This window comes from Prionailurus bengalensis, chromosome A3 (genome assembly GCF_016509475.1).
Source record: "Prionailurus bengalensis isolate Pbe53 chromosome A3, Fcat_Pben_1.1_paternal_pri, whole genome shotgun sequence".
NCBI lineage: Eukaryota > Metazoa > Chordata > Mammalia > Carnivora > Felidae > Prionailurus > Prionailurus bengalensis.
This window is the reverse complement of record NC_057354.1, coordinates 86,219,022-86,243,833: the sequence shown is the minus strand read 5'-3', so window position 1 is coordinate 86,243,833 and position 24,812 is coordinate 86,219,022. Positions and strand designations below refer to the sequence as shown.

Below are 24,812 nucleotides of genomic sequence, written 5' to 3'. Positions count from 1 at the left end.
ACCAGGAAGCCTTTGGGAATATCTCCTTGGTCAGCAAGGCATTTTGACATGGAGCTGAGCTGACTCATCATTAGTTGAAGTTGAAGATATCACCGCAAACTCAATATGATTAATGATAGCCTCTGGGCCAACTGAAGCTGTGGGTGTGGACATTTTATGTATTGGGATCACTCAGATTCAGGAGAAGAATAATCCCTAAAATCAAACAAGACTGCAGATGAGAAATTGTGGGCACGCTGGGCCTTGCAGATAGCTCCTATAAGGATGTGGGAATGGTTTCCTCTTTGTACCTTTATGTGAACCCATCTGATGGTTTTGCTTAAGCAAACTATGTTCTACTAGCTACTCCCAGCAAACTTATACCCTTTTCTGCAATCTTGAGCTCTCTCAGTGGTTCCATGTACCACACGTAGTACACAGAGAGTACCATACTTCCAGCCAGGAAACCTGGGGGCTGTCTTCAGCAATTTCTTCTGACCAGCACATCCAGTCAGGTGCTAAACCATGTCATTTGGTCCCAGATTTGCCTCTCAACTCTGGTCTTGCCTACAGCTTCCTTCACCAGAACTTCTATAATAGTGGTGTGATGAATCACTCTGGTCACCAGTCTCTCATACTCCAGCACATTCGTCTCCATTTTCCCTAAAGTTATCTCTCTAAAGTACATATATAAATAAACATGACTCTACGAAGCTTAGAAATGTTCACTGGCAGCCTGCGAGATGGACATGATACTCATTGGAATGGCATAGAATGCCCCTAATAATGTTTCCAAAGCCCCTCCCCCAGCTGTATCGCTCCATGCTATACTCCTATATTCCAGCTACACCAGAGTTCCCACTATTGCTGGAATATTCAGGATGTTTCATGCCTCTATGCTTTTGCACATGCTGTTCTCCCACCTTGGAGAGCTACCCCCTTGGCTTTCTTTAGTTAGTAAACTTCCTTTCACTCATCAAAGCCCAGCTTAAATACCACTGCTCCCAACACACCTTCCCCATATCTCAGGGGGACCTTCCTTTTTTTCCTGGAGCTATGAAAGCAATCTCTGTTCTTTTATTCACTTATAGAAAACCTGCTTTTCAGAAATTATGTTAAAATGATTAAAAAATGTTTTCCTCAGAAGCATAGAGTAGAAACTGTCACTTGGGCTAGCAAGGAAATGCTCAAAACAGTCTCGGGGTTGAATTAAAGTTTTTATTTTTTTCTACCTTTTCTGATACACTGAACCTAGTGAAGCAACTTGCTAAAGAGGAAAACTGTATTTCAGTCATCACTGATTAATAAGTTTCCTCTTTGAAAGCCTTCTTGAGTTCATGATTGTCCTCTTCTGTGTGGACTGGAACCTTAGGATGGGGTTACATAGTTAAAAATCTTGATTCACTAGCAACACCTGTTTGAAAAGTTAAGTGGATTAGTATTGCTGTGGTTAGATTTTGTGTTTTAATGTGTCCACTAATTTCTTTCAAACTTATTCTTTAGCTGCAAAAGATCAGTAAGCATATGTGAAGACATATGTGAAGAGATTTTCATCTGCCTCAGGAACTGCCACATCACTGCAAAGTCAAAGAGGGGACAGCATGGTGGCTTCAAGCCCAGCTCACTTTGGTATATGGGTACACTCTAGTACAATTTTTGCATGCCATACCTTACCAAAGATTCAAGGTTGACATTTTTTCCAGTAGGTCTGTGAAATGCTGATGTGGAGGATACTCCATGAAATAGACAGAGAGTAACATAGATAGATAGGTAGATGATAGATAGATAGATAGGTAGTGTTCAAAGTCCAATAATGCCCCTCTTAAGAGATTGACAATTTACATTCATATATCAAATGTGCTATGAAATCTTTAGGGGATAAATCTATGTCATGTTGTTTCGTTCAGATTCCCCTAAACTTAATGGACCATAGAACCTGGTTGTTTTTCTGTTTTATTGATTTATTTTTCCTAACACCTGTTAGTATCCCTGGGGGGTACCTTCGTTAGGGAAACAACAAGTTGTGCTGCCTCTGAGGATGTATCCTGGATGTGAAAATCCATTTGGGGAGCTACTGGTTGGAACTAAGGGCCAGGAGACCTAGAGTCCGTTCTGCTTCCTTTCTAGGAGTCTCCTTTACCCTCGAGGCCTTAGTTTCCCTATGGGTAAAAGAGAAGAAGTTCTTCCTATATACAATATTATCTCAATGGCTCCAGAAACCAGAACTTCTTCCTCTATACTTGGTGTGGTATTTATGAATGTGCCAGAGTTGGGCAGTGGATGGAGGGTTAGGGGATCAACCCTAACCACAAGACCCTTGGTTCGTCTAAGGCCAAAAGTCCTAAGGAAGTGTGAGCAAGTCTCTTGCTCCCTCCCACCTATGTTTGTATGTTTCTTGTTCTTCCATGGGAGGAAGATAGAACATGTGAATTTTTTTTTGTCACCTCCATAGAACCTAGAATATACTGGCACATGCATGGTGCTCCCAATGACAATTAAAAAAAAAAACACAACAGAATTGCTTAAAGGGGGTGCTCAGGCTAGAAGAATTAAAAGCGCATTATGTTTACTTATTCTGATTTTTGGAGTCAGCTGAAGAGGTGCTGTCTTACATTGGTTGTGGTTACCTACCCAGGGAGTCCCAGAAGATGGTGTGGCCCAGTGCCCCAGGATTAGTGTGGGGCAAACCAGCCCATGAGTAAATAGGGCCTGCCCTGCCCACAGAGCTGGCTGCTGAGCCACATCAGGGAGCAGGCCTCTATCATCATTTTATCTCAGGGCTCACACACCCAAGGTCTCATTTTACCCCACACCCTATCGTGTCAAGCTGGGTGGGAACTCCCTACATGTGGAACAAATAGTGAATGCAGTCTGCATGTGATATGCTCATCCCATAGATCTGGAGAGCCTTTCAGAACTTCCCCCCAGAAATCAACCTTTTATTTTCCTTCTTTTTCTCTGAGTAGAAGGGAATGTTTACTTACAGGGCCCTTTCCATCATTAAGTCTCCTCATTCAAGATTCCTCCCCTGTGTAGACGTGTTAATGGGCGGACCTTGCAGTGATTAGCATCCATGACGTCCTTAGTAATCTTGCTTTTCCCTTTAACCCTTCCTCCATTTTCTAAAATTTAGGGTTCAGTTAGCTTTTGGCCTAGTTGACCTCCTCTATAATGTGTTGGCTTGAGTGTGGAAGCCCCTTCCTGCAAAGATTCTTTTTCAGTTTCTTTGCCTTTATTGTTGTTTTCTGAGCACCCTTCACACCCGTTTGACATTCCTGTGACGGTCCCAAGTCAGGTGGTGACTGTGAGGTCTGAACACACTTGGCCTCCCCGGGGGAGTAGGAAACTCCTGCCTGCTCCCAAGGCCTCGCTGTACTGGCTTGCAGCTCAGACCCTCCTTATGGTTCCGTGGCTGCAGCTTCTAGGGCTCTGGCCAGTGCTCTATGGTGTCAAATATTCCATACGCACTTGTGGCCACAGGAACGTCATGTCTAAGAAAATAGCAATAAGGACATGTAAAATAGCATATTAGTAATCATTGCTAGAAAGCTTCTAATTCCAGAAAAGCCATGCTTATTACATAGTTGTTTTTGTATAGGAAAGAAATTCTTTTCAAATTACAGCAAAGTGGAGGAAGCTCTCCCCTGTGGCATCTTAGAGCCCTTCTTTTTTTGTTGTTTCCAAGAGACCACTGCTTTCCAAAATATATGTAACTCTGCCTTTCTGTCGTCGCTTGCATGTCTGTCCAGTTGCATTTGCCAGAGCTTTGGGATCCTCTTCGAGGCAGCCCATGATATATTATGCCTCAGATCGGTCGTTAACCTTGAGCGTTAGAGTATTTTGAACATGGTTTGGAAAGTTCTCGCCAAAAGGTCTCCTGAGTGATGACATCACCTGTATAAAATATATGAAAATAGAGATAATGATAAAATTGGTAAATAACTTCATTTTTCATCATCAGGAAGGGTAATCGAACCTGGTTAAGTACTTCTATCCTAAAAAGGAGTCGGAGAAAATATGACCGTATGAGGAACAGAATCACAAAGTGATAAGTAACATGTTTGCTTTTATAATTCTTTCATAGATAATTCAGAAATAAGAACAAGTATTCCCTGTTCAGTGTTCACCCTGAAGTAATTCAGAGAGAGTGGTGTAAAAACACTCACGCGGAAGGTGTGTTCTTTCACAGCAGTGGGAAGGGAAGTGTGGGAAGAGCCCAACTCAACACGGGAAGATGCAAATCTGATCCCAAATGGGGAGGACCACCGTGCAGCAGCTGTGAGGGCCACGCCTGGGGCCCAGGTCTTGTGAGGACCCAGCACCCCCGCAATGAACTGCCTCCATGGCTTTCCTGGCAGAAGAAGGCCAAAGTAAAGGACTTGCCTTAGGGCCACTGAGCAGCAAAGCGTGATTTTGTGAATCATTGTTCTGTGCAGGGTGACGTACCTGAAATGGTTTTCCTTTCTACATCCCAGGTCGAAAATATACACACATGTGTATGTTTCCACTTCTGGAGGAACACACACTCAGATGAACATATTGAATATTCAGAGGTATCTCAGGGAATTCTGAGCTCCCATGTTTATTCAATTATGTACTCTTCCTATCCACACCCCAGCCTCCAATTCCTGGAAATGCTTAATGAAACGTTTCCACTGGGGCTTCTTCTGGAGTGTACTTTTTCTTCTGAGATCCCACAGGGTTTAAGTAAAGAGCCAACTCCCCTCATCCAGGCCAGGAAAAAAATTTTTTCATTTGCTGCTCAGCAGTGGGTCACCAAGCCTATAATCCTTTTATTCATTTCCTCATACTGGAAAATAATTAATTAAATACAATTCGCCATGCTCCAGCTAATGCAATGCCACAGAAGATTCAAAGTTGCCAAACAACCAGTGCTCATGGCCCAAGATCCTACAATCCTTATGAGAGACAGGGCTGGCTTCCTGGACATGTGACCAGTGCAGTCACATGGCACTCACACTCAGAGCCCCATACCTTGAGTTGAATGCTTTGCAGTCACCATTTGGAAATTTTTCTTTTTGTTTTTTTTTTTTTTTTGGTTTGTGTTTTATAACTAAATCCAATGGGACAATGGAGGATGCACCAGAAAGTGGTTCCACTTTCTGTCTCTTCCACCGCTGATTCCCACCTTTCTCCATCAGATAAATGTCTTTTTTTCCTCAAATTTCAATATCTGCCTGTTGGTTTGCTACTTCTTTTTGGTTTGTATGGAAAATCTCCCCGATACTAAAAAAAATGAGCCAAAGCCAAACATAAAAACCTCTCCTTAACCCTGCCTTCTTCATATAGGAAGCTTATTTCTCCACTTCCCTTTACATCTCTTAAAAGAATCATGTAGATTTTCTGATTCCATTTCCTCACCTCCCAGGCACAGCTGGTGATGTTGGGACTCAGAGCGAGCAGGGCAGGGAGCCTGACCCTGAAACCTCGGATGTGCTGCAATTTGTTCAGTACTCATGTGACTTGACCTCTTTCTCCTTTTTCGCTCTGATCATCTCTTCTTTTTTGAAATTCTCTTCTCTCTTAACATCTGTGATACGCCTTTCTCCTATTTGCTCTCCACTTGCTCCTTCCACCACCTGAACCATTGCTTGCCTCTCTTCTTCCATCTGTCCCTTTAATGTTGGTGTTGGACCTACCCTTGATCCTCCTCCCTCTTATTTTCCCTGGAAGCTCCTCCATTCTGAACACATGAGCCACCTCTATGTGATTGAAGAACAGATCAGACCCTACCAAGCTTCAGATATGAGTTTACAAATGTGCATATTAGATGACTCCAAACCAAAACATTTTCATTAGTTCCCCAACATGCTGTGTTTCTATAACTTATATTTAGTTTCATAGCATTTTTAACTACCAGCCCATCAAGACAAGCACCTCAGCTGTCCTCAACTCTGCTTCCTCACCACCTCTCTCCCTTACACAATTGGTCCCCAGAGCCTGTAAATGCTACCTTTTCAGTGTTTCTTTTTAAAAATAATCAAAACCTTTCCCCCCAATCATAAAAGTAACTCATAGGAAGTTGTAGAGAATATGGAAAATTATCAAAGCAAATAATAGACATATCATTTTGCAATGGAGAAATAATCTTCATTAACTTCGTACCATATTTTCTTTTAACTTTTTTTGAGCCTCTTTTGATCCATGTGTTATGTAGACGTATATCATTTTGGCTTCAAATATTTGGGGATTTTCCAGTTACCTTTCTGTTATTGATCACTAATTTAATTCCACTGTGGTCTGAGAATATGCCTTGTATGATTCTACTCTTTAAAATTGGTAAGGTGTGTTTTATGGCCCAGAATATGGTCTTTCTTGGTGAATGTTTCCTAAGAGCTTGAGAAGAATGTGTATACTGATGTTACAGAATGCAATACTCTACACATCAATTAGATGCAATTGATTGATGGTGCTGTTCAGTTCATCTATTTCCTTATTGATTTTCTGCCTGTTTGATCTATCAATACTGAAAAAGAGGTAGTAAAGTCTAGAAGAGTGGGTTTCTTTGTTTCTCATTGCATTTCTCTTAAGTTTTTAACCTCTTGTATTTTGATACTCTTTTGTTAGGTACATGTGTATCAAAGATCATATCTTCCTGAAGAATTCACCCTTTTTATCCCTGATCATGTTTTTTTGTTGCTGTTGTTATTGTTCTGACGTCAGCTTTGTCTAAAATTAATATATTAAAAAAAGCACCTCTGCTTTTTAAAAAAATTAACATTAGATGGTATATCTTTCTTCACCTCCTTACTTTTAACCTATCTGTGTCTTTATATTAAAATGGCCTTTTCTTTTGTATATAGCATGTAGTTCGGTCTTCTTTTTATTTTTATTTGTTAAATTTTAAATTCCAGTATAGTTAACATACACGGTTACAATAGTTTCAGGTGTACAATTTAGTGACTCCACAATTCCATACATCACCCAGTGCTCATCACAAGTGCCCTCCTTAATCTCCATCACCTATCTCATCCATGCCGCCCCCCTCCCCCACCTCTCCTCTGGCAACCATCAGTTTGTTCTCTATAGTTAAAAGTCTGTTTCTTGGCTTGTCTCTCTCTCTTTTTTCCTCTTTGTTCATTTGTTTTGTTTCTTAAATTCCACATGTGAGTGAAATCATATGGTATTTGTCTTTCTCTGACTGACTTATTTTGCTTAGTATGATACTCTCTAGGTCCACCTGTGCAAATCCATCCTTGCAAATGGCAAGATTTCATTCCTTTTTAAGGCTGAAAAATATTATATATTATTTTATATATATATATATATAATATATATTATATGTACATATACATACACGCACACACACACACACCTATATATATATGCATATACATATACATATACATATATATGTATCAGTTGTTCTTTATCCACTCATCAATCAATGGACACTTTGGCTGCTTTCATATCTTGGTTATTGTGAATAATGCTGCTATAAACATAGGTGTGCAGTTATCCCTTTGACTTAGTGTTTTAGTATTCTTTGGGTAAATGTCCAATAGTGTGACTTTTTGAGGAAATTCCATGCTGTCTTCCACAGTGGCTGCACCAGTTTGCATTCATTTGGGCCCTATTTTTTGATCCATTAAAACAGCCTTTGTTTTCTACTTGGTGTATTTAGATCATTCACATTTAAGGGATTATAGGTATAGCTGGACTATTATCTACCATTTTTAACTGCTAGACAATCAAGATAGGTGTGTTTTGTACTTGTTGCCCTTGGTTTTTGTTTCTTCTTTTACACCTTCTGTTTTTAAAAACAGTTTTATTTAATAGCCTTTTTTTTTAAAAGAGAAGTTTTAGGTTAGCAGCAAAATTGAGCAGAAGGTACAGAGATTCCTGTATACCCCCTGCTCCCACACATCCACAGCCTCTCCCATTATCAACATCAACGCGAGTGGTGCATTTGTTACAACTGATGAACCTACACCGACAACTTATTATCACCCAAAGTCCAGACTTTACAGTTACAGTTAGTGAGTTCAAGCCCTGCATCAGGTTCGCTGCTGTCAGCACAGAGCCTGCTTTGAATCCCCTGTCCCTTTCTCTGTCTGCCCCTCCCCTGCTTGCACTCTCTCAAAAATAAACATTAAAAAAAAAAAGAAAATGTCCCACAGTTCTTGGATATTCTCCACCATCTTTTCTTTTAGTTCTTTTCTTCTCTTCATGTTTCATTGTTTGTTGAAAGCAGGACATAAGGTATCAGGATTTGAGGTAAATAAGCCTTTTGCATGAGGCTTTATGTTAATGTGGCTGGAGTTGGGCTCTGTTAACTGTTTGCTGTTGCTAAGATTTGCTCCTCAGGGGCTTTAAATTTCTTTAGTCCCATAGTTTTTGGCCCCACTCCCCCTCACCTTTGTGTTTCTCTAAAATCTTCTTCTTAAATAGAGTCTGTGCCTTGCAGTTTTTTAAAGCTGTAATTCACTGTTATTAAACTTGAACCCTGTTAATGAAGTAGTAAGAAGTTGCAAAAGAGAAGCATTCTATAATTTGAATCTCAGTCTTTTTTTTTTTTTAACGTTTATTCATTTTTGAGACAGAGAGAGACAGAGCATGAACGGGGGAGGGTCAGAGAGAGAGACACAGAATCTGAAACAGGCTCCAGGCTCTGAGCTGTCAGCACAGAGCCCGACGCGGGGCTCGAACTCACGGACCGTGAGGTCATGACCTGAGCCGAAGTCAGACGCTTAACCGACCGAGCCACCCAGGCGCCCCTGAATCTCAGTCTTTTAGTGGGCCTGAGTCTTTGGGCTGTGACCTTCACAAGTGTTTCTTAGCCTTTTTTTTTTAAGTTTACTTATTTATTTATTGAGAGAGAGAGGAGCAGAGAGAGAGAGAGAGGGAGAGAGAGAATCCCAGACTGGCAACACAGAGCCCGATGTGGGGCTCGAACTCAGAAACTGTGAGATCATGACCTGAGCCGAAGTCAAGAGTCAGACACTTAACCGACTGAGCCACCCAGGCACCCCAGGTTTTTCTTTTCTTATTTTCTTTAGATGAGATGAAACAAGAAAGGGAGAGGGCACTGGAGTTGGGTATTTGCCCTTTTCTATCTAGATGAGATAAGGCTCTGGAGAAATTTGTTTCACTGGAGATCAGGTCTTGCTGTAGAGAATGTTCTTGGCATATTTCAAAATGGTTACTTTTCCTCTCTCCCTGACAGAGAACCGAGGTGGTTTTCTTGTCTTTTCACCATGAGAACCTGGTATGGTTCCCGGAGTGAAAACCCACAAATGGTTTTGGTGTTCAGGAATTTGTCACTCTCACCCTGGTCCACACTCAGACTTCAAAAGCTTGTGAAAATTACCACTTAGATGTTCCCATCAGTTTGGCTCTGGTGGCTTCAGCCCCAGGTACTCTTGTCTCAGCTGTGATTCTTTGTGTTCACCTGTCTCTTCCGATTTTGCCATGGCAGTGTGCCCAGTGACTTCAATTCTCTGATGGCTTCAAGAAAAGTTGGTTGATCTTCATTTGGCTTATTTCTTGCAAGGAGAGGAGTGGTCACGCCTAAGCACTGTTATATGTTGGAATGAAAACCTGAAGTTGTATATTTTTTTTAAATCTGATTTTTAGTATGTGCATGCATATGTTGAGTGTGTGGTATTTTTTTATAGAATTAAAACCAGTGGTATCTCATTAAATTATCGAATTTCAGTTTCTTAATAATTAATGGTATTGAATGTTTTTTATTTATAAAAAAATATTTATTTATAATAAATAGTGACCAATAAATCGACAACATTTATTGTGAACCCACCATGTCAGCTGCTATTCCAAGTCTTTAGATGTATGACCTCCTTTAATCTTTACAGCAACCTTGTGAGGACCCATTTTATTGCTTTTTACCTATAGATGAGGATATTGAGGTACACAGAGACCAAATAACTTGCCAAAGATCACACAGGGAGTACCTAAAAAATTGAAATTCAGGCAGAATATCAGAAGCCTCAACTCTTAACCATCTCCTCTTACTTTGCTCCCTCAAAGCAGGTCATTGCCCATTAAAAAAAAATTACCTGTGTTCATTTTTTTCTCCTGTGGATTTGGAAAACATTTAGTAAGTTGAGAATATTACCATTTGTTTCTGTTATATGTTGAATATTTCAGTTTTCAATTTGTTTTTAAATGTTGCTTATATTTTTATACTTAATGAATAGTATTTTCTAATCAGGTTTATGGAAATAGAATTTGTAAACAGTAAAGTTTATCCTTACGACTCTATGGTTCTGTGTTCTAGCAAATGCACACAGTGATGAACCACCAGGAAAACAAGTACAGAACATGAGCCACCCCCAAAGCCTCCTTGTGCCCTTTATAGCCAGTCTTACCCCTCATCCTTAGCCCCTGTCAACCACTCCTCTGTTTCCTGCCTTTTTACTCTTATCTTTCCAAATTGTCATATAAATAGGATTAAATAGTAGGGAGCCTTTTTTTTGTTATTGCTATTTTCACTCAGTATAATGCATTTAAGATTCAACTATGTCATGTATCATTGGGTTGGTCCTTTATTATTGTTTCATTATACAAACATATCACAGTTTAACTCTCCAATCACCTGTTGAAAGGCATTTGGGTTGTTTCCTAAACTCGGTGATTACAAATCAAACTATTACAAATATTCACCCAGAGGTTCCAATGTGCACGTATAGTTTTGCTTCCCTTGGGTAAACACCTAGAAGTGAGTTTTCTGGGTCTTATGATAATTACATCAACTTTATGAGCAATTGCCAAAGGGTTTTTCAAAGTGGTCATAACATCTTGAATTTTATTCGCTCCAAATCTTTGACAACACTTGGAATGTTCACTCTTGTTTGCTTGTTTGTGGTTTTTAGCCATTCAAAATAGGTGTATGGTGGTTTTAATTTGCATTTCCCTGATTACCAATGAGGTTAAGCATCTTTTTATATACCTATTTGCCATCTGTATACCTTCTTGGTAAACCACCATATAAATCTTTTGCCTATTTTATTTTTAAGTTTATTTATTTATTTTGAAAGAGAGAGAGAACCTGTGGGGGAGGGGCAGAGAGAGAAGGGGACAGGGGATCCGAAGCGGGCTCTGTGCTGACAGAAGTAAACATGATGCAGGATGGAACTCACTATGAGATCATGATCTGAGCTAAAGTCAGATGCTCAACTGACTGAGCCACCCAGGCATGTGTGAGCAGGGGAGGGGCTGAGAGAGAAGGAGGGAGAGAATCCCAAGCAGGCTCCATGCTCAGCGTGAAGCCTCACATGGGGCTCAATCTCACAACCCTGAAATTATCACGACTTGAGCCGAAATCAAGAGTCGGACACTTAACCAACTGAGCCACCCAGGTACCTTTCTTGTGGGAAAAATTTTTTTTAAGTTTATTTATTTATTTTTTTGAAAATAAACCACATAAGTGGGGGAGGGGCAGAGAGAAGGAGAGACAGAATCCTAAGCAGACTCTGTGACATCAGCGCAGAGCCCAATACAAGGCTGCATCTCAGGAGCTGTGAGATCATGACCTGAGCCAAGATCAAGAGTAACTGACTGAGCCACCCAGGCACCCTGGAAAGTTTTTAACTACAAATTCAATTTCTTTGATTGATATAGGCTCACTCAAGGTATTTATTTCTTCTTGAGTAAATTTTGATAGTTTGTGGTTTTTAAGAATTTTGTCTATTTCATTTAGATTGTTGACTTCATGTGATTGTTGATTTTGGACATAAAGTTGTTTGAAATATTCTCTTATTATTCTTTTAATGGGTATAAAATCAGCACTGATGTATTGATGCTCCCTTTTTATTGGTGGTATTAATAATTCATGCTTTTTTTCTCTTGAACAGTCTGGCTAGAGATTTATCGATTGATCACTTAAACCACTGGCGTTTTTCATTGATTTTTTTTCTGATTTTTCTATAATCAATTTCATTTATTTCTGTCCTTATCTTTATTATTTCTTGTTTTGTGCTTGCTTTAGGTTTAATTTGATATTTGTTTTCATGTTTCTTAGGGTGAATACTTTGATCATTTATTTTAGGCCTTTTTTTTCCAATATGAGTATTCAGTGCTACGATTTTCTCTGTATCCACAAATTCTGATATGTTGCATATTCACTTCCTTAACTTCAAAATATTTTCTAATTTCCTTGTGACTACCTCTTTAACCCATGATTTATTTGGAAGTGGTTTTTTAAAAAGTGTTCAGGGGCGCCTGGGTGGCTCAGTCGGTTAAGCGGCCGACTTCGGCCCAGGTCATGATCTCACGGTCTGTGAGTTCAAGCCCCGCGTCGGGCTCTGTGCTGACAGCTCAGAGCCTGGAGCCTGTTTCAGATTCTGTGTCTCCCTCTCTCTCTGCCCCTCCCCCGTTCATGCTCTGTCTCTCCCTGTCTCAAAAATAAATAAATGTTAAAAAAAATAAACTAAAAAAAAAAAAAAGTGTTCAGATAATTAGGGATTTTCCAGATATCTTAGTTCCATTTATATTTAATTTAGTAAAGCTGCTTGAATTTGCAATTATTTAATAGTTTACAAGTTTGAACATGTTTTACTTATGAAAATAGTTTAATAATATTGGGTAAATTTTATTGCAAGCTCACTCTGTGCCAGTGACTACTATAAGTATGTTGTGTATATGAGCTCATCCACGTTCCCAAGGATGCTCTGAAGAGGCACTTTGTTCTCCTTCTGTCCTCACGAAGATTTTGAGGCACATGGTGAGAAATTAGAGAACTCAGAATTCAAATCTGGGCAGGGTGTTTTCCGAGCTTCAACTCTATATCATCTCCTATTAATGCCCCTTCCTGTAATCAGGTTCTTTGCCCATTAAAAAACATTGCATGCATTCACTATTTTCTTTTGAATTTGTAAAAGCCGTTTATAACTTGAAACTATTACTTTTTGGAGATTTTTAATAAACATTTGGCTGTTTATTTAATAATAAAAATAAGAAAGGTTATTCAATCCTAAAAAAATAAACAAAGAAAATATTACTCTTTGTCTCTCATATGTGTTAAAAGTATTTTTCCTGAGTTTTAAGTGTGCCTTTAATTTTCTTTAATGTTTATTTACTTTTGAGAGAGAGAGAGACACAGAGCACAAGTGGGGGAAGGGCAGAGAGAGAGGGAGACACAGAATCCGAAGCGCAGGCTCCAGGCTCTGAGCTGTCAGCACAAAGCCTGAAGTGGGGCTTGAACTCATGAACTGTGAGATCATGAGCTGAGCTGAAGTCGGATGCTTAACTGACTAAGCCACCCAGGTGTCCCAAATGTGCCTTTAATTTTTTTAAATAACTAATAATCATTTATATATTATTAGTGAGGCTTATACATTATTTTCTTGTGATATATTCCAATACTTTTAGGCTTAGGAAATCTTTCGCATTGCGAAAATCAGATCAAAGTTCACCTGTATTTTCCTCTAGTTTGTTCCTTTTTCCTTTTTGTTTTTGACTTCTTTTACTATATGTTCAATGCTTATATGTATTTAAAAAATTAACTTGGGGGGCGCCTGGGTGGCCCAGTCGGTTAAGCGTCCGACTTCAGCCAGGTCACGATCTCGCGGTCCGTGAGTTCGAGCCCCGCATCTGGCTCTGGGCTGATGGCTCGGAGCCTGGAGCCTGTTTCCGATTCTGTGTCTCCCTCTCTCTCTGCCCCTCGCCCGTTCATGCTCTGTCTCTCTCTGTCCCAAAAATAAATAAAAGTTGAAAAAAATTAAAAAAAAAATTAACTTGGAATTAATTTTTTTCTTATGGTAAGATCTGCATTAGCTTGCCCAAATAACTGCACCCTCATCCCAGGGCCATTTAGAATTGAAACTCTTTTCCCCCTAACAGCAGGTTTTCAGCCCTTTCTTAGATATGGCAAAAATGACCTGGTAATGAATTCATTGGCTGCACCATGATAAAGAATGGCCAGAGTCATAATAAAGAAAAGATTATAAAAAAGAAGGTAAGAGTTAAAGTGGATTTCAACTTACATAAAGGTAACTAACCCAGTAAATAGGTGGAAATAAATGGATTTACTATTTGGTTTGAACAACAAAATAGCAAGAAAAAGACATTAACTAAGGATGTGTTTAAGATACTTTCAGATATAAATGAAGGCATTAAATTTGTAAAAAAGAACAATAAATTATGAGAATAAAATTGGCAGAAATAGAACAGCATATTACTGTGGAAAAGAACAAATTAGGAACATTGCAACCATGCTGATATCGTGTTTTACATCAGCAACAGTGGGTGCCAGAAAGCAATGGACTAACATCTTTAAAGTGCTAGAAGGAAAATACCTGTCAACCTATAACTACAATTCTAAAGTGAGAAGAAAATAAAGACATTTTCTACTGATTCAAAAGGGCACATGAGCCCCAACGTTTATAGCAGCACTATCAACAATAGCCAAATTATGGAAACAGTTCAAATGTCCATTGACTGATGAATGGATAAAGAAGTGGTATATATATATATATATATATATATATATATATACATACAGTGGAATATACAGTGGAATATTACTCAGCCATCAAAAAGAATGAAATCTTGCCATTTGCAATGACATGGTGAAGTTAGAATGCATTATGCTAAGTAAAATAAGTCAGTCAGAGAAAGACAAATACCATATGATTTTACTCATGTGTAGAATTTAAGAAACAAAACGGATGAACATAGGGGAAGGGAAGGAAAATAAAACAAGATTAAAAAAGAGAGAGAGGCAAACCATAGGAAACTCAACCATAGATAACAAACTGAGGGTTGCTGGAGGGGAGATGGGTGGGGGAATGGGCTAGATGGGTGATGGGCATTAAGGAGGGCACTTGTGATGAGCACTGGGTGTTGTATGTAAGTGATGAATCACTAGATTCTACTCCTGAAACCAACAATACACTATATGCTAACTTGAATTTAAATAAAATCTTGTTTTGGTGAGGGGGGGCACCTGGGTGGCTTAGTCGGTTAAGTGTCCAACTTCTGCTCAGGTCATGATCTTGTGGTTTATGATTTCAAGTGCCACATTGGGCTCCACACAGATAGTGCAGAGCCTGCTTGGAATTCTCTCTCTTTCCCTCTGTTTCTGCCCCTCCCCTGCCTGTGCTCTCTCTTTCAAAATAAACAAACTTTTTTTAAAAAGGTATTTTTAAACATAAAAAGACAAAAAAATTAGTATCTATTGGATCTCAATAAAAGAACTATAAAAGATATACTTAAGCCAAGAGGAAACAAACTTTGGGGGATATAAAAAATGAGAATTAGCACAAAAATTTGATTTAATTATCTATTGATGGGAAACAAATATTTTTGTGCTATTTTTTAAAGGGGAAAGGGGCGCCTGGGTGGCTCAGTCGGTTTAGCATCTGACTTCGGCTCACATCATGATTTCGCAGTTGGTCGCAGTTGGTGAGTTCAAACCCTGCATCCGGCTCTGTGCTGACAGCTGGGAGCCTGGAGCCTGCTTCAGACTCCATGTCTCCCTCTCTCTGCCCCTCCTCCGCTCACACTCTGTCTCTCTCTCTCTCTTTCAAAAATAAACATTAAAAAAATAAAAATAAATTAATAAAGGTGAAAGTAAAATGCTGCACAAATATACCCATATGGGGATGGAAAAATGCTCAGTAATTAGTCAAAGGCTACTGAGTTCTTGTCTTTGTTGAGAAGATGAAAATGCAGGATACCTTTTGGATTGTAAGGAATGTGATAAATGAAGTATGCATGCTAGAATATCAAAGTTAGAACTAAGTAATAAAAAAGTTGAAAACTTCCAGAAATAAAAGGGAAAAAAAAGAATGTGAAGTCTTTATCAATACAAAGAAGGCAGACAAAAATAGGATGGAATGCAAGTATGTAATACCTCTGTCTGCCTCAGGTGTGGGAGCTGGCTTGATTTGGGGAGGCTTGGGAACCAGATATGGGAGAAAACTTGCAATTGTACTCCAACACTGTAATCCTTCTTGCTGCCAGTATCTCAAAAAGATTTAATAAAGCAGCACGTTTTACATGCACGCCAGCTAACCAGCCAGGGTAGGGGAACTCCAGTAAAGTCGGTAACCCCCCAAATGCCCAATGTCTGCTTTTGAAAAACGTCTTATTTTAAGCAGCTAGTTAGGAAGTGATTCCAGCTGTAGAACAGGAACATCATTTACGTTATTTCTCTGCTGACCGTAGTGATTCTCAATATTTAACAGTTTTGTCATTTACAGGTACTGTTTTTGTATTTCCCCGCCTTCTGAATTAATGATTCTACCGTAACACTAGCCAAGTATTTTTTTATCGTGGCATTATAAAAATTACACAAATCCAACTTTATTCTATTTTTTTTTAATTTGAGAAATTTCCAGTGCATTTCAGGATAACTAGAGATATATAACACAGTTTTTACGGAGTTTTGGGCAATGCTACATGTAAAAATTTGGCTAATCCTGGTAATTGGGCAGAGTGCTATCTGAATCTTGTTTCTCATGAATCTCTGGAAATTGGGACCAACTTCAAAAGGGAGAAGAAATAAGGTTATAGGGACCCCCCTCCCCCCCCCCCCCAGCCAGTGTTCAACTCCAGTCTTCGGGCAGAAGAATTCAAAATGCAGGACAGACCTGAAAAGACATTGAAGATTCTTAAGGGAGGACTTTAACATTAGGGCAGATAGTAGGACTGTGTCCTTGTATGTCTATAAGATGTTGGTGTAGAACAAGCATCCTGTAATATTTTTAAAGGGTGGAAATTGAAATCTTAACTGCAACATAATGCAGATAAGCAAGGAATATTTACTGAGTGACCAAGTGGTAAATTTTTACTACTGACTAATGAACTTTATTGATATCAGGTTATGTGACTGGGTCTCAATCCTGATAAAGGTGTTTGCTGGGGTGTGTCAGATATATGGACATGGCCTTTTCCAAATTAATTGTTCTGGAAAGAGATGTCCACACCTTAAAGCTAATATAAAGGGTGGAAGTTGCACCGGTAGCCTCACTTGCTTGGGCACCTTCTTCCCATCAGGCAAAATGAAAATCCTCGTGAGTATTTGTTTATGCTTCTTTATACTCTTGTGGTGGCTCTTGCAGAGAATGTTCAAATCCAATGTGCCTTCGATTTCAGAAGACTTAGATGAACACTGTGCATGCTTCTAAGCTCCTATGATTGAATTAAATAGTGTCTTTGGCAGCGATAGTGTTGAATATTAAGTCAGATATTTACTTGTCCATCGTCTATTTTCTGAGATGTTTATTTAAAAATGCAAGGAAAGAATTTGGAAATATCTAGAGAATTTTAAGTTGGAGAATTTTAAATAATTATGAGCTTGGGAAGATTGTAGGCATTTTAGGACAGCAGCATTTACTATTTAAAAAAGAAGTGGTAATTAAAAAAAAAGATAATAGCTGTCATTTTTCTAAGTGCATACTAGGTCCTATGCTACACACTTCACATAAATACTTTGATCTATTCACTCCACAACTCTGTGAGTTGGGTAGTATTACCCCATTCCACAGATGAGGAGACCGAGGCACAGAGGAATGTGATTTTCCCATGCCAGTAAATGTGAGGTTTAGACTTGAAATGTACCCCTCGCAGACCCCACTGGCAGGAACATTCCTGCTATGACCACCTCTCCTCCTGCCAATCCCAGCCCTGGTCTCAGTCTCCCATGGTTCCACACTGTCGTGCTCCATGAACAGAGGACTGTGTTTCGATCCAGAAGGGAACTCTTTCCCCAGTCACGTATCCCCTATTCTCATTTAGTTGTTGAGGGAAAAAGCGAAATGATAAGTTCCTCCCCATCAAGTGTTCAAGATGGTTGACTTAAAAAGTTCCCTCTCCCCAGGCGTCTCTTGATTTTTCCAAGAGGAGATCTATCACCGAAACAAAGCTGTAACCGTGGTGTATTAATCATGATGTTGAGTGGGTGGTTATTTGGGGGCAGGGGACACTTTTTGAGCTTTCTCTAATTATATCACTATGGTGGTCAGTCCTCCACCCATCTGTTCAAACCTCTGTAGACCCATTATATAGTATCCAGAGGAGCGTCAAAGGTTTCTAGAGCTGGCCTGGAGTCAGAGAAGGTATGTGGCTATGCAGGTAGGCAGGTTGGATATCTCCACACAGGTTTTCGTCAGACACTTCACCCCCAGTCATCAGAAGAGAAATGTTATTGGTGATTGTTAGGGGAGTAGAAAAGTCCTACTGATGGTTCTTAAAAATATCTGCTTCCCTGCAGATTCCCTTCATAAGCGGTTTGCAATGAAAGTGCCATACACTGTGATGTTCAGAAAAGAGAGCACAAAACTGGGATCAACATGTTGGATAACTCTTAACATAACTATGGCAAAATTTCAGAACTGCCTCAGTGTCAGTCTCAGCCGGTTAACCTAACATTTATTTGTCTGATGGCATCACTAAGAAGAATATAGAACTTTCCTTAATGTCAGCCTCAAAAATTAACCATGCCTCCAAGCACCCTATTGTCATGTTTTCCTTGGGAATCCATTGTATTTCTGTCACCCATAATCCATTTTAAATCTATTTTACCCTCTCAACCCCAAGGAATTAAATAATTCTTTTTTTAACCAGAAAACACAACTTGACTCCTATAATCCAAATCTAGTGTGGATCACACCAGGGTATTCCCATAGTAAAATAAATCCTTCCTCATTATTCACCTGCTCCAAGTTGTTCTTGGTGTAAGAACATATGCTACCTAGAAGATTATAATGTTGGGAAGGGTTGGGAATTGGGTATTAAAGGTAGAATCTGATGTTTGACAAATAGCATGAACTCTATAAATGTCTGTCAAATGAGTGAATGCGTTTTCACATTTTGGAAATGTACTGTTGACCATTCATGACCACCCACTTGTGTCTCTAGGTGTGAGATACTTTGTGAGATACTTGTATTTGTCCTGCCCAGTGTCTCCTTATGTCTTTGCCCTCAGTGGAATGGATGCAACTGGTCTGTTTTTCAGGTGGTATGCCTGGTGCTGGCCATCTTTGGGACACAATCTCATGGATACGAGGTAAGTTGGTTCATTATGGACTTTATATCTTGGAGATATTGGGAGAGGAAAAGGAAGATACAAGATAATCTGAAGGACAGGAGAGAGCCCTGTTTGGGATGGAATCCCAGAAATACCCAATAGTGCAATCAATAAGGTTGGTTATTTCTAACTGGAATGCCTTCAAAAATGCAACCCATTGCTGTAAAATGTGGTCAATTTCATTTCTCCTGTGATGTCATTACTTCTCCCATATATAACATAGCGAACTATGAAAAAGAGCCTCACATTCTTATTTAAGCATGGGCTTTTGGTATAGGATGCCAGGGAAGAGGTTTCAGGCTTCGATCTCCCATTCACAGCAAGTGGATGACTTTATTTTACCTGGTGGGTTGCCTTTCCAATGCATATGATTTATGGAGAAACCATTATGTCTTTGTTGTTAATCTAGGTTTATAACATCATCAGCCCAAACAATAATGGCGGCAATCTTCAGGAGACAGTGACAGTTGACAATGAAAACAATTTCGCCATCATTAACATCCATGCAGGATCATGCTCCTCTACCACGGTTTTTGACTATAAACATGTAAGCAGCAAGGGAATTTTTGCATTCCCCAAGACTGGGTTTCTCAAGGATGATGGGGTAGCCATTTCCTATGCATCTGAATTCCAAGAACTATACTGGCAATGCTTTCAGAATTTTCTGACTTCTCCTTTTCCCTTTAGATAACCAAGCGATTGATGGAAAAACAAACAAAACCATTTCTAAAAAAAAAAAGTGTGACAGGAAACATACACACTTATTTGACCTTTTCAGGTGGAAATTGGAAGCATAATGATATTGTCTCACTACAGGCTCAGAAAGTGCCTAGAAGGGTGACCAAGCCCAAAGCAAGCCCTGGCACACTCAAAAATATTCATTGAATGAATAAATGAATGACTTAGGGCTTCTAATACAGACACTTATGCAGAAAAAGAATGATTATAGAATAAACCATCACAGAATAGCAGAAATCCAGAACAACTGTACACATTTAACTATGTAAGTAGGATATGCAATAAATCATACTTCTTCGGGAAGAAGGAAAGCATGTTAACCAACAACTCCAAACTATTTTCAAGTTTCAGTTGCTGGTATTAACAACAAGTCTCAAACGTGCTCAGAAAGGTTATTCGGTCCTTTATTTATTTGTTTGTTTGTTTTCCATTTGTACTACCTGACTAGGGACCTGCAGGAGAGAGCTATGTGCTGTGGTTGTAGTCCCTGTGACTGACCATTTGAACACGCTTTCCTTCTCCTTTTCTTGTAGAAACTTCCTTACATTCCTCCCCCTCATCGGCGTTGGGAGTTCTAGGACACATTTGAAAGTATAGAATCTTTGGAAGATACAGTTTTAAAGGAAGCTGTACTGAAGTTGTGTTTAAAAACAGATTTCAAGGAAATCCCCAAAAGGTCTTAAAAAAAAAAAAAGAGTGGTAAAGACTTGGTTTAAGCCTTTTCAACTGTCATCAGGCTTTGCCTGTCTATTTTTGAATTTTAGGAACTGTCAGTTTGTGAGAATTGAAAAATAGGAACTAGAAGAATTTGTTTTTTTAATTACTTACAGCCTCACAGACTGTATAATTATTTGGAACTCCATAGAGAGAATTCCATTCAGGATGAAGCTTAGATGGCTTCCAGTTCCTTCTGGCTCCACGGGCCCCACCCACCACTGCTGTTTTCATCCTACCTTCCTCCAGCTCATACCTGTCTGACCAGCTTGGGTCTGAGGTGGAGAAAGGATGGAGAGAAGACAGTGAAGGAAGGGAGAATAGATGAAGCATGTGTGTGTGTGTGTTAGCGGTAAGTTATGTCAAGGACAGCAGCGCTGTCCAGTAGAAATTTCTACGATGGTGGAAATGTCCTGTATCTACATTTTCCAGTAGAGAAGCTACTGGGTGCTTGTGGTTACTGAGCACGTGAGATATGTGACAGAGGAAATACGTTTTAACTTTTCTTTAACTTGAATTTAAATTTAAATAGCACATGTGGCTAGTAATTAACATATTGGAAAGCACAGTTCTAAAGAATACTGAATTTACTCCAAATTGAGGAAAAGGCAGAACAGCATCAACAGAAAGAGACAGAGAGTTGCTTCTTCTTTTTTAAAAAAATATTTATTTATTTTTGAGAGAGAGAGAGCACAAGCAGGGGAGGGACGGGGGTAGGAGGGGGTCAGAGGATCCAAAGGGGGCTCTGCGCTGACAACAGGGAGCCCGTTGTGGGGCTCGAACTCACAAACTGTGAGATCATGACCTGAGCTGAAGTCAGACGCACAACGGACTGAGCCACCCAGGCTTCCGGAGAGCTGATGCTTCTTAATTGTTAAACCCAAACTACAGGCCCTCGTTGCAAAGCATGACTAGTGGGGTGCACAATTTTAGAGATAGAAAGGGGAAGGGAAAAAACATAACTACCGTGTAAAAGAAGTCATGGCTGGAATGGATTGCAGATTGAAAAGCAGTCACTGGCACTCATTGTTCAAGCTCAAGGCTCAAATGCCATCCCCACCAGTTCAGAACCCAGGGAACCAGGAAGGCCAGTAACTGTGCTCTTTCTGTCTCAGCGCTACATCGCATCCAGGGTGCTCTCCCGAAGAGCCTGCTACATCCTGGACATGAAACATAAAGCCATCCCTGCTCTGGAGCAACTAAAACGATACATCTATGAGAGGAAGGTAACTCTGCGGTACCCTTGCATATTTCCTGTTCTTGAGCAGGGGAGAACTGGTACCTGTACGGGAACAAAGAGAGTAAGGGGGAAGATCATGATATATATCTTACCATGGTTATGTACTTTCCACCTGTTAAAGTGTTTTCACATTTATTGTTTTTGGGAGCAGGAGTGCATCTCTTAGCTTGATTTCTTTTTTTTTTTTTAAGGTTATTTATTTATTCTGAGAGAGAGAGAGAGCAAGGGAAAGGCAGAGAATAAAGGGGAGAGAGAGAATCACAAGCAGGCTCCATGCTGTCAGCACTGAGCCCGATGCTGGACTGGAGCTCACAAACCATGAGATCATGACCTGAGCTGAAATCAAGAGTTGGAAGTTTAATCCACTGAGCCCCCCAGGCACCCCTCTTAGCTTGACTTCTATCATACAGCCCCTGATATAAGAGCCTATAATAAATTCCAGTGTTTTTGTAGAAAGGACTGAACAGCAGGACTCTCAGAAATAGTGATTGGCAGAAAAATGAGTGAAGTTATAATATCCAACAACATGAAGGTGCAAAGAAACAACACAGGGTAGTGAGAATAAGCAAACCCTACACAAGGCTAGGAACCTGGTGTTTAATTCTCCCTCTCTAATTTCCCATCTGTGCTACCTTTGCCGTGGGATTTACCCTCTCTAGGTTTTATTGTCGCCGGCAGTAAAATAACATTGGTAATAACGAGGTCCCTCTGCAGACTAAGTGCTCAGAAAGTGATGGTGTCTTGAGATTCCCGACCGCCTTCTGCTTAATTAAACGAAAAAGAAAAAGTCAGTTTAGCATAAGGCACACATGATGATGTCAGCTTACTTTATCCTATCCCCTCCTACCATACTACTGTAGGCTCTGAAAAACATGTACTCGGACAAATACATCTGGGTCAAGTACAGCCCACTGCAGTCTCTGATCACTCACGTAGACTGGTTCCTGTTCGGCTCCCCCATCAAGCAGCTCTGCAGTCATGTCCCCCTGTATAAGGGAGAAGTGGTGGAGAAGACACGTGAGTACCCATAAATTAATCCTTCATCACGTATTTTCTGAAAGCTCCAATGTGCGGGGCGCTCTGCTAGGTGTTGTGTGAAATGCAAATCAACGTGGAACATGACCCAATTCGGTTTACTTTGGGAATTTCATACCCCTGCCATGTGTGGAAATTGTGCTAAATGTTAGGGAGTTGCAGAAACGAATACAACTCTGCCCCTAAGGAACACATAGTCTGGTGGAGAAGTTGATGGGTTAACATAGAGGATGAAATTTAAAAATGTCCTGGGTGCCAAGGAAAAACTATTGTATTCTCTAATATGAGGCATGGTGACCAGAGTCAATAAAACAGTACTGTATACTTGGAAGTTGCTGAGAGTAGATCTTAAGCATTCTTACCACACACACATACAAACAAGTTACTTATGTTAACTCTGTGAGGTGATGGATGTGTTATCTTGATCTTGGTGATCATTCTACAATATGCATGTATATCAAATCATCACCTTGTACACTTTAAATGCATGCAAATACATTTGTCAATTATTCTTCAAAAAAGTTTTTAAAAAACATTTAGGAATCTAGGATAGTCTTAGAAACTAGTCTTAGAAAGCGCAAGCAGAGTGCACTGACCAACAGGTAGAAAGCCCTGATTCATCCAGGTAACCAGTCATTACTAGCATTTTATACAAAGTTTCCAAACACAGGAGAGTGGCCAGAGGGAAAGAGAGGCCAGGCCACAGATGGAGAACGCGAAAAGGTAAACTCCCCAGAACAGTAGAAGGTAGAGAAAAAAGACAATAATTAGCATTTATTACATTTTTACTCTCCAGGAAAAAAAGTTTAAGACATTTTTCTTTTGGTAGGGTCATTAGTACTCATAAGTAAAAGCACACAGGCAGGTCACCAATGCAGAATGTCACAGCATCAATCAAAGAGAGCCAGACAGCACTTCTAGGAATTGTCAGTCTTCTTTAAGTTAAGCTATTACTATCCTTTGCAATACAAGGATAGCTAAAAACTTGGGGATCATGAAAATACATGTACAGCCCCAACCCCGGTCAAAACATTAACAAAAAGGCATTGGTTTGCTGCACTCTAATAATATTTCTTACTGCTCTTTCTTTAAAAATGTCTTCCTTTTTCAGATGACATCCGTGCGGAAGCGTGCGCAAAGACCGGATTCCTGGGTATCCTTGGAATCTCCATCTGCGCGGGCACTGACGCTTAGGCACCGAGCCCACTGGTGTCATCTTTTCAAAGACACAGCCCCTTGGTTTCCACTCAGCAGCCAAATTAAGCTCTTTCCCAAAACCCCAACTAATGTTGAGACTCAGTAGTAAAACATAAATCCTATATTTCCAGATATATGGGTGTTTGCTTTTTTTTGTAAACAGCAACGGGAAGCCAAACAATATTGATGTCAACCTACAGAAGGAAAGAATTTGCCAGAACTTCAAGTGAAGCACAAAAGGTGCGAAAGCTCCCAGATAATAACGCTGAGTCATTGCAGGCTGGTCTGCTGGGTGCAAGTGTACGTCTTGTCTCTGCCCACCAGACCAGCCACCCATCTGTCCACCAAAATGAAGGGAGTTAAGAGTACACTTATACTGATGAGTACTGAGGAATGTATAGAATTGTCGAATCAATACATTGTACACGTGAAGCTGGTATAACACTGTATGTTAATTGTACTTGAATAAAAAAATAAGAAAACAAAATATTCATTAAAAATAACAAAAAACAACCACTTGCACAGGCCGCAGGAGGCAGCGGCCTCCACCCTGGGAGGGGGGTGGGTTTGCCGTACTGTTAACAAACGGCTTGACCACTCAGGTGAGGGAAACCATCCCCTATGACAAGGCACCCAGCTTGGAGGGCCATTCACATGCCTTTCAGAAAATGCCTTTTAGCTCATCAAAACGCTAGACTCAACCTTAATAAATACTATTATAATATATTTGGTCTTAGAGTGAGGGGAGAGGTCTTGGGGAACACCCATCACCCAGTGAAAGATGAACCTTACTGAAAATCTTCACAGGAGTGAGAAACTGGGAATGCCAAGTCACGATATGGAAGGAAAGCAATTTCCAATCTTCCAAATAAATTGTGTCATGTGGGCACCTTC

General features: G+C 39.9%; 1 protein-coding gene across 1 annotated transcript; it reads left to right on the top strand.

Annotated features, from left to right (window-relative positions):
* The first annotated feature begins 18,025 nt into the window (after positions 1-18,025).
* On the top strand, positions 18,026-24,052 carry GKN2 (gastrokine 2). Its single transcript, XM_043553323.1, has 6 exons — positions 18,026-18,039; positions 18,826-18,973; positions 19,404-19,541; positions 21,562-21,672; positions 22,547-22,703; positions 23,833-24,052. Exons 1-6 carry the CDS (start codon positions 18,026-18,028, stop codon positions 23,913-23,915), a joined length of 651 nt encoding a protein of 216 aa, XP_043409258.1. The 3' UTR covers positions 23,916-24,052.
* The last annotated feature ends 760 nt before the right edge of the window (positions 24,053-24,812 follow it).

Coding starts and splice junctions, on each gene's coding strand:
- GKN2 (XM_043553323.1), top strand. Junction 18,974..19,403: donor CACAATCTCATGGATACGAG/GTAAGTTGGTTC, acceptor TTGTTAATCTAG/GTTTATAACATCATCAGCCC. Junction 22,704..23,832: donor AGAAGTGGTGGAGAAGACAC/GTGAGTACCCAT, acceptor TTCCTTTTTCAG/ATGACATCCGTGCGGAAGCG.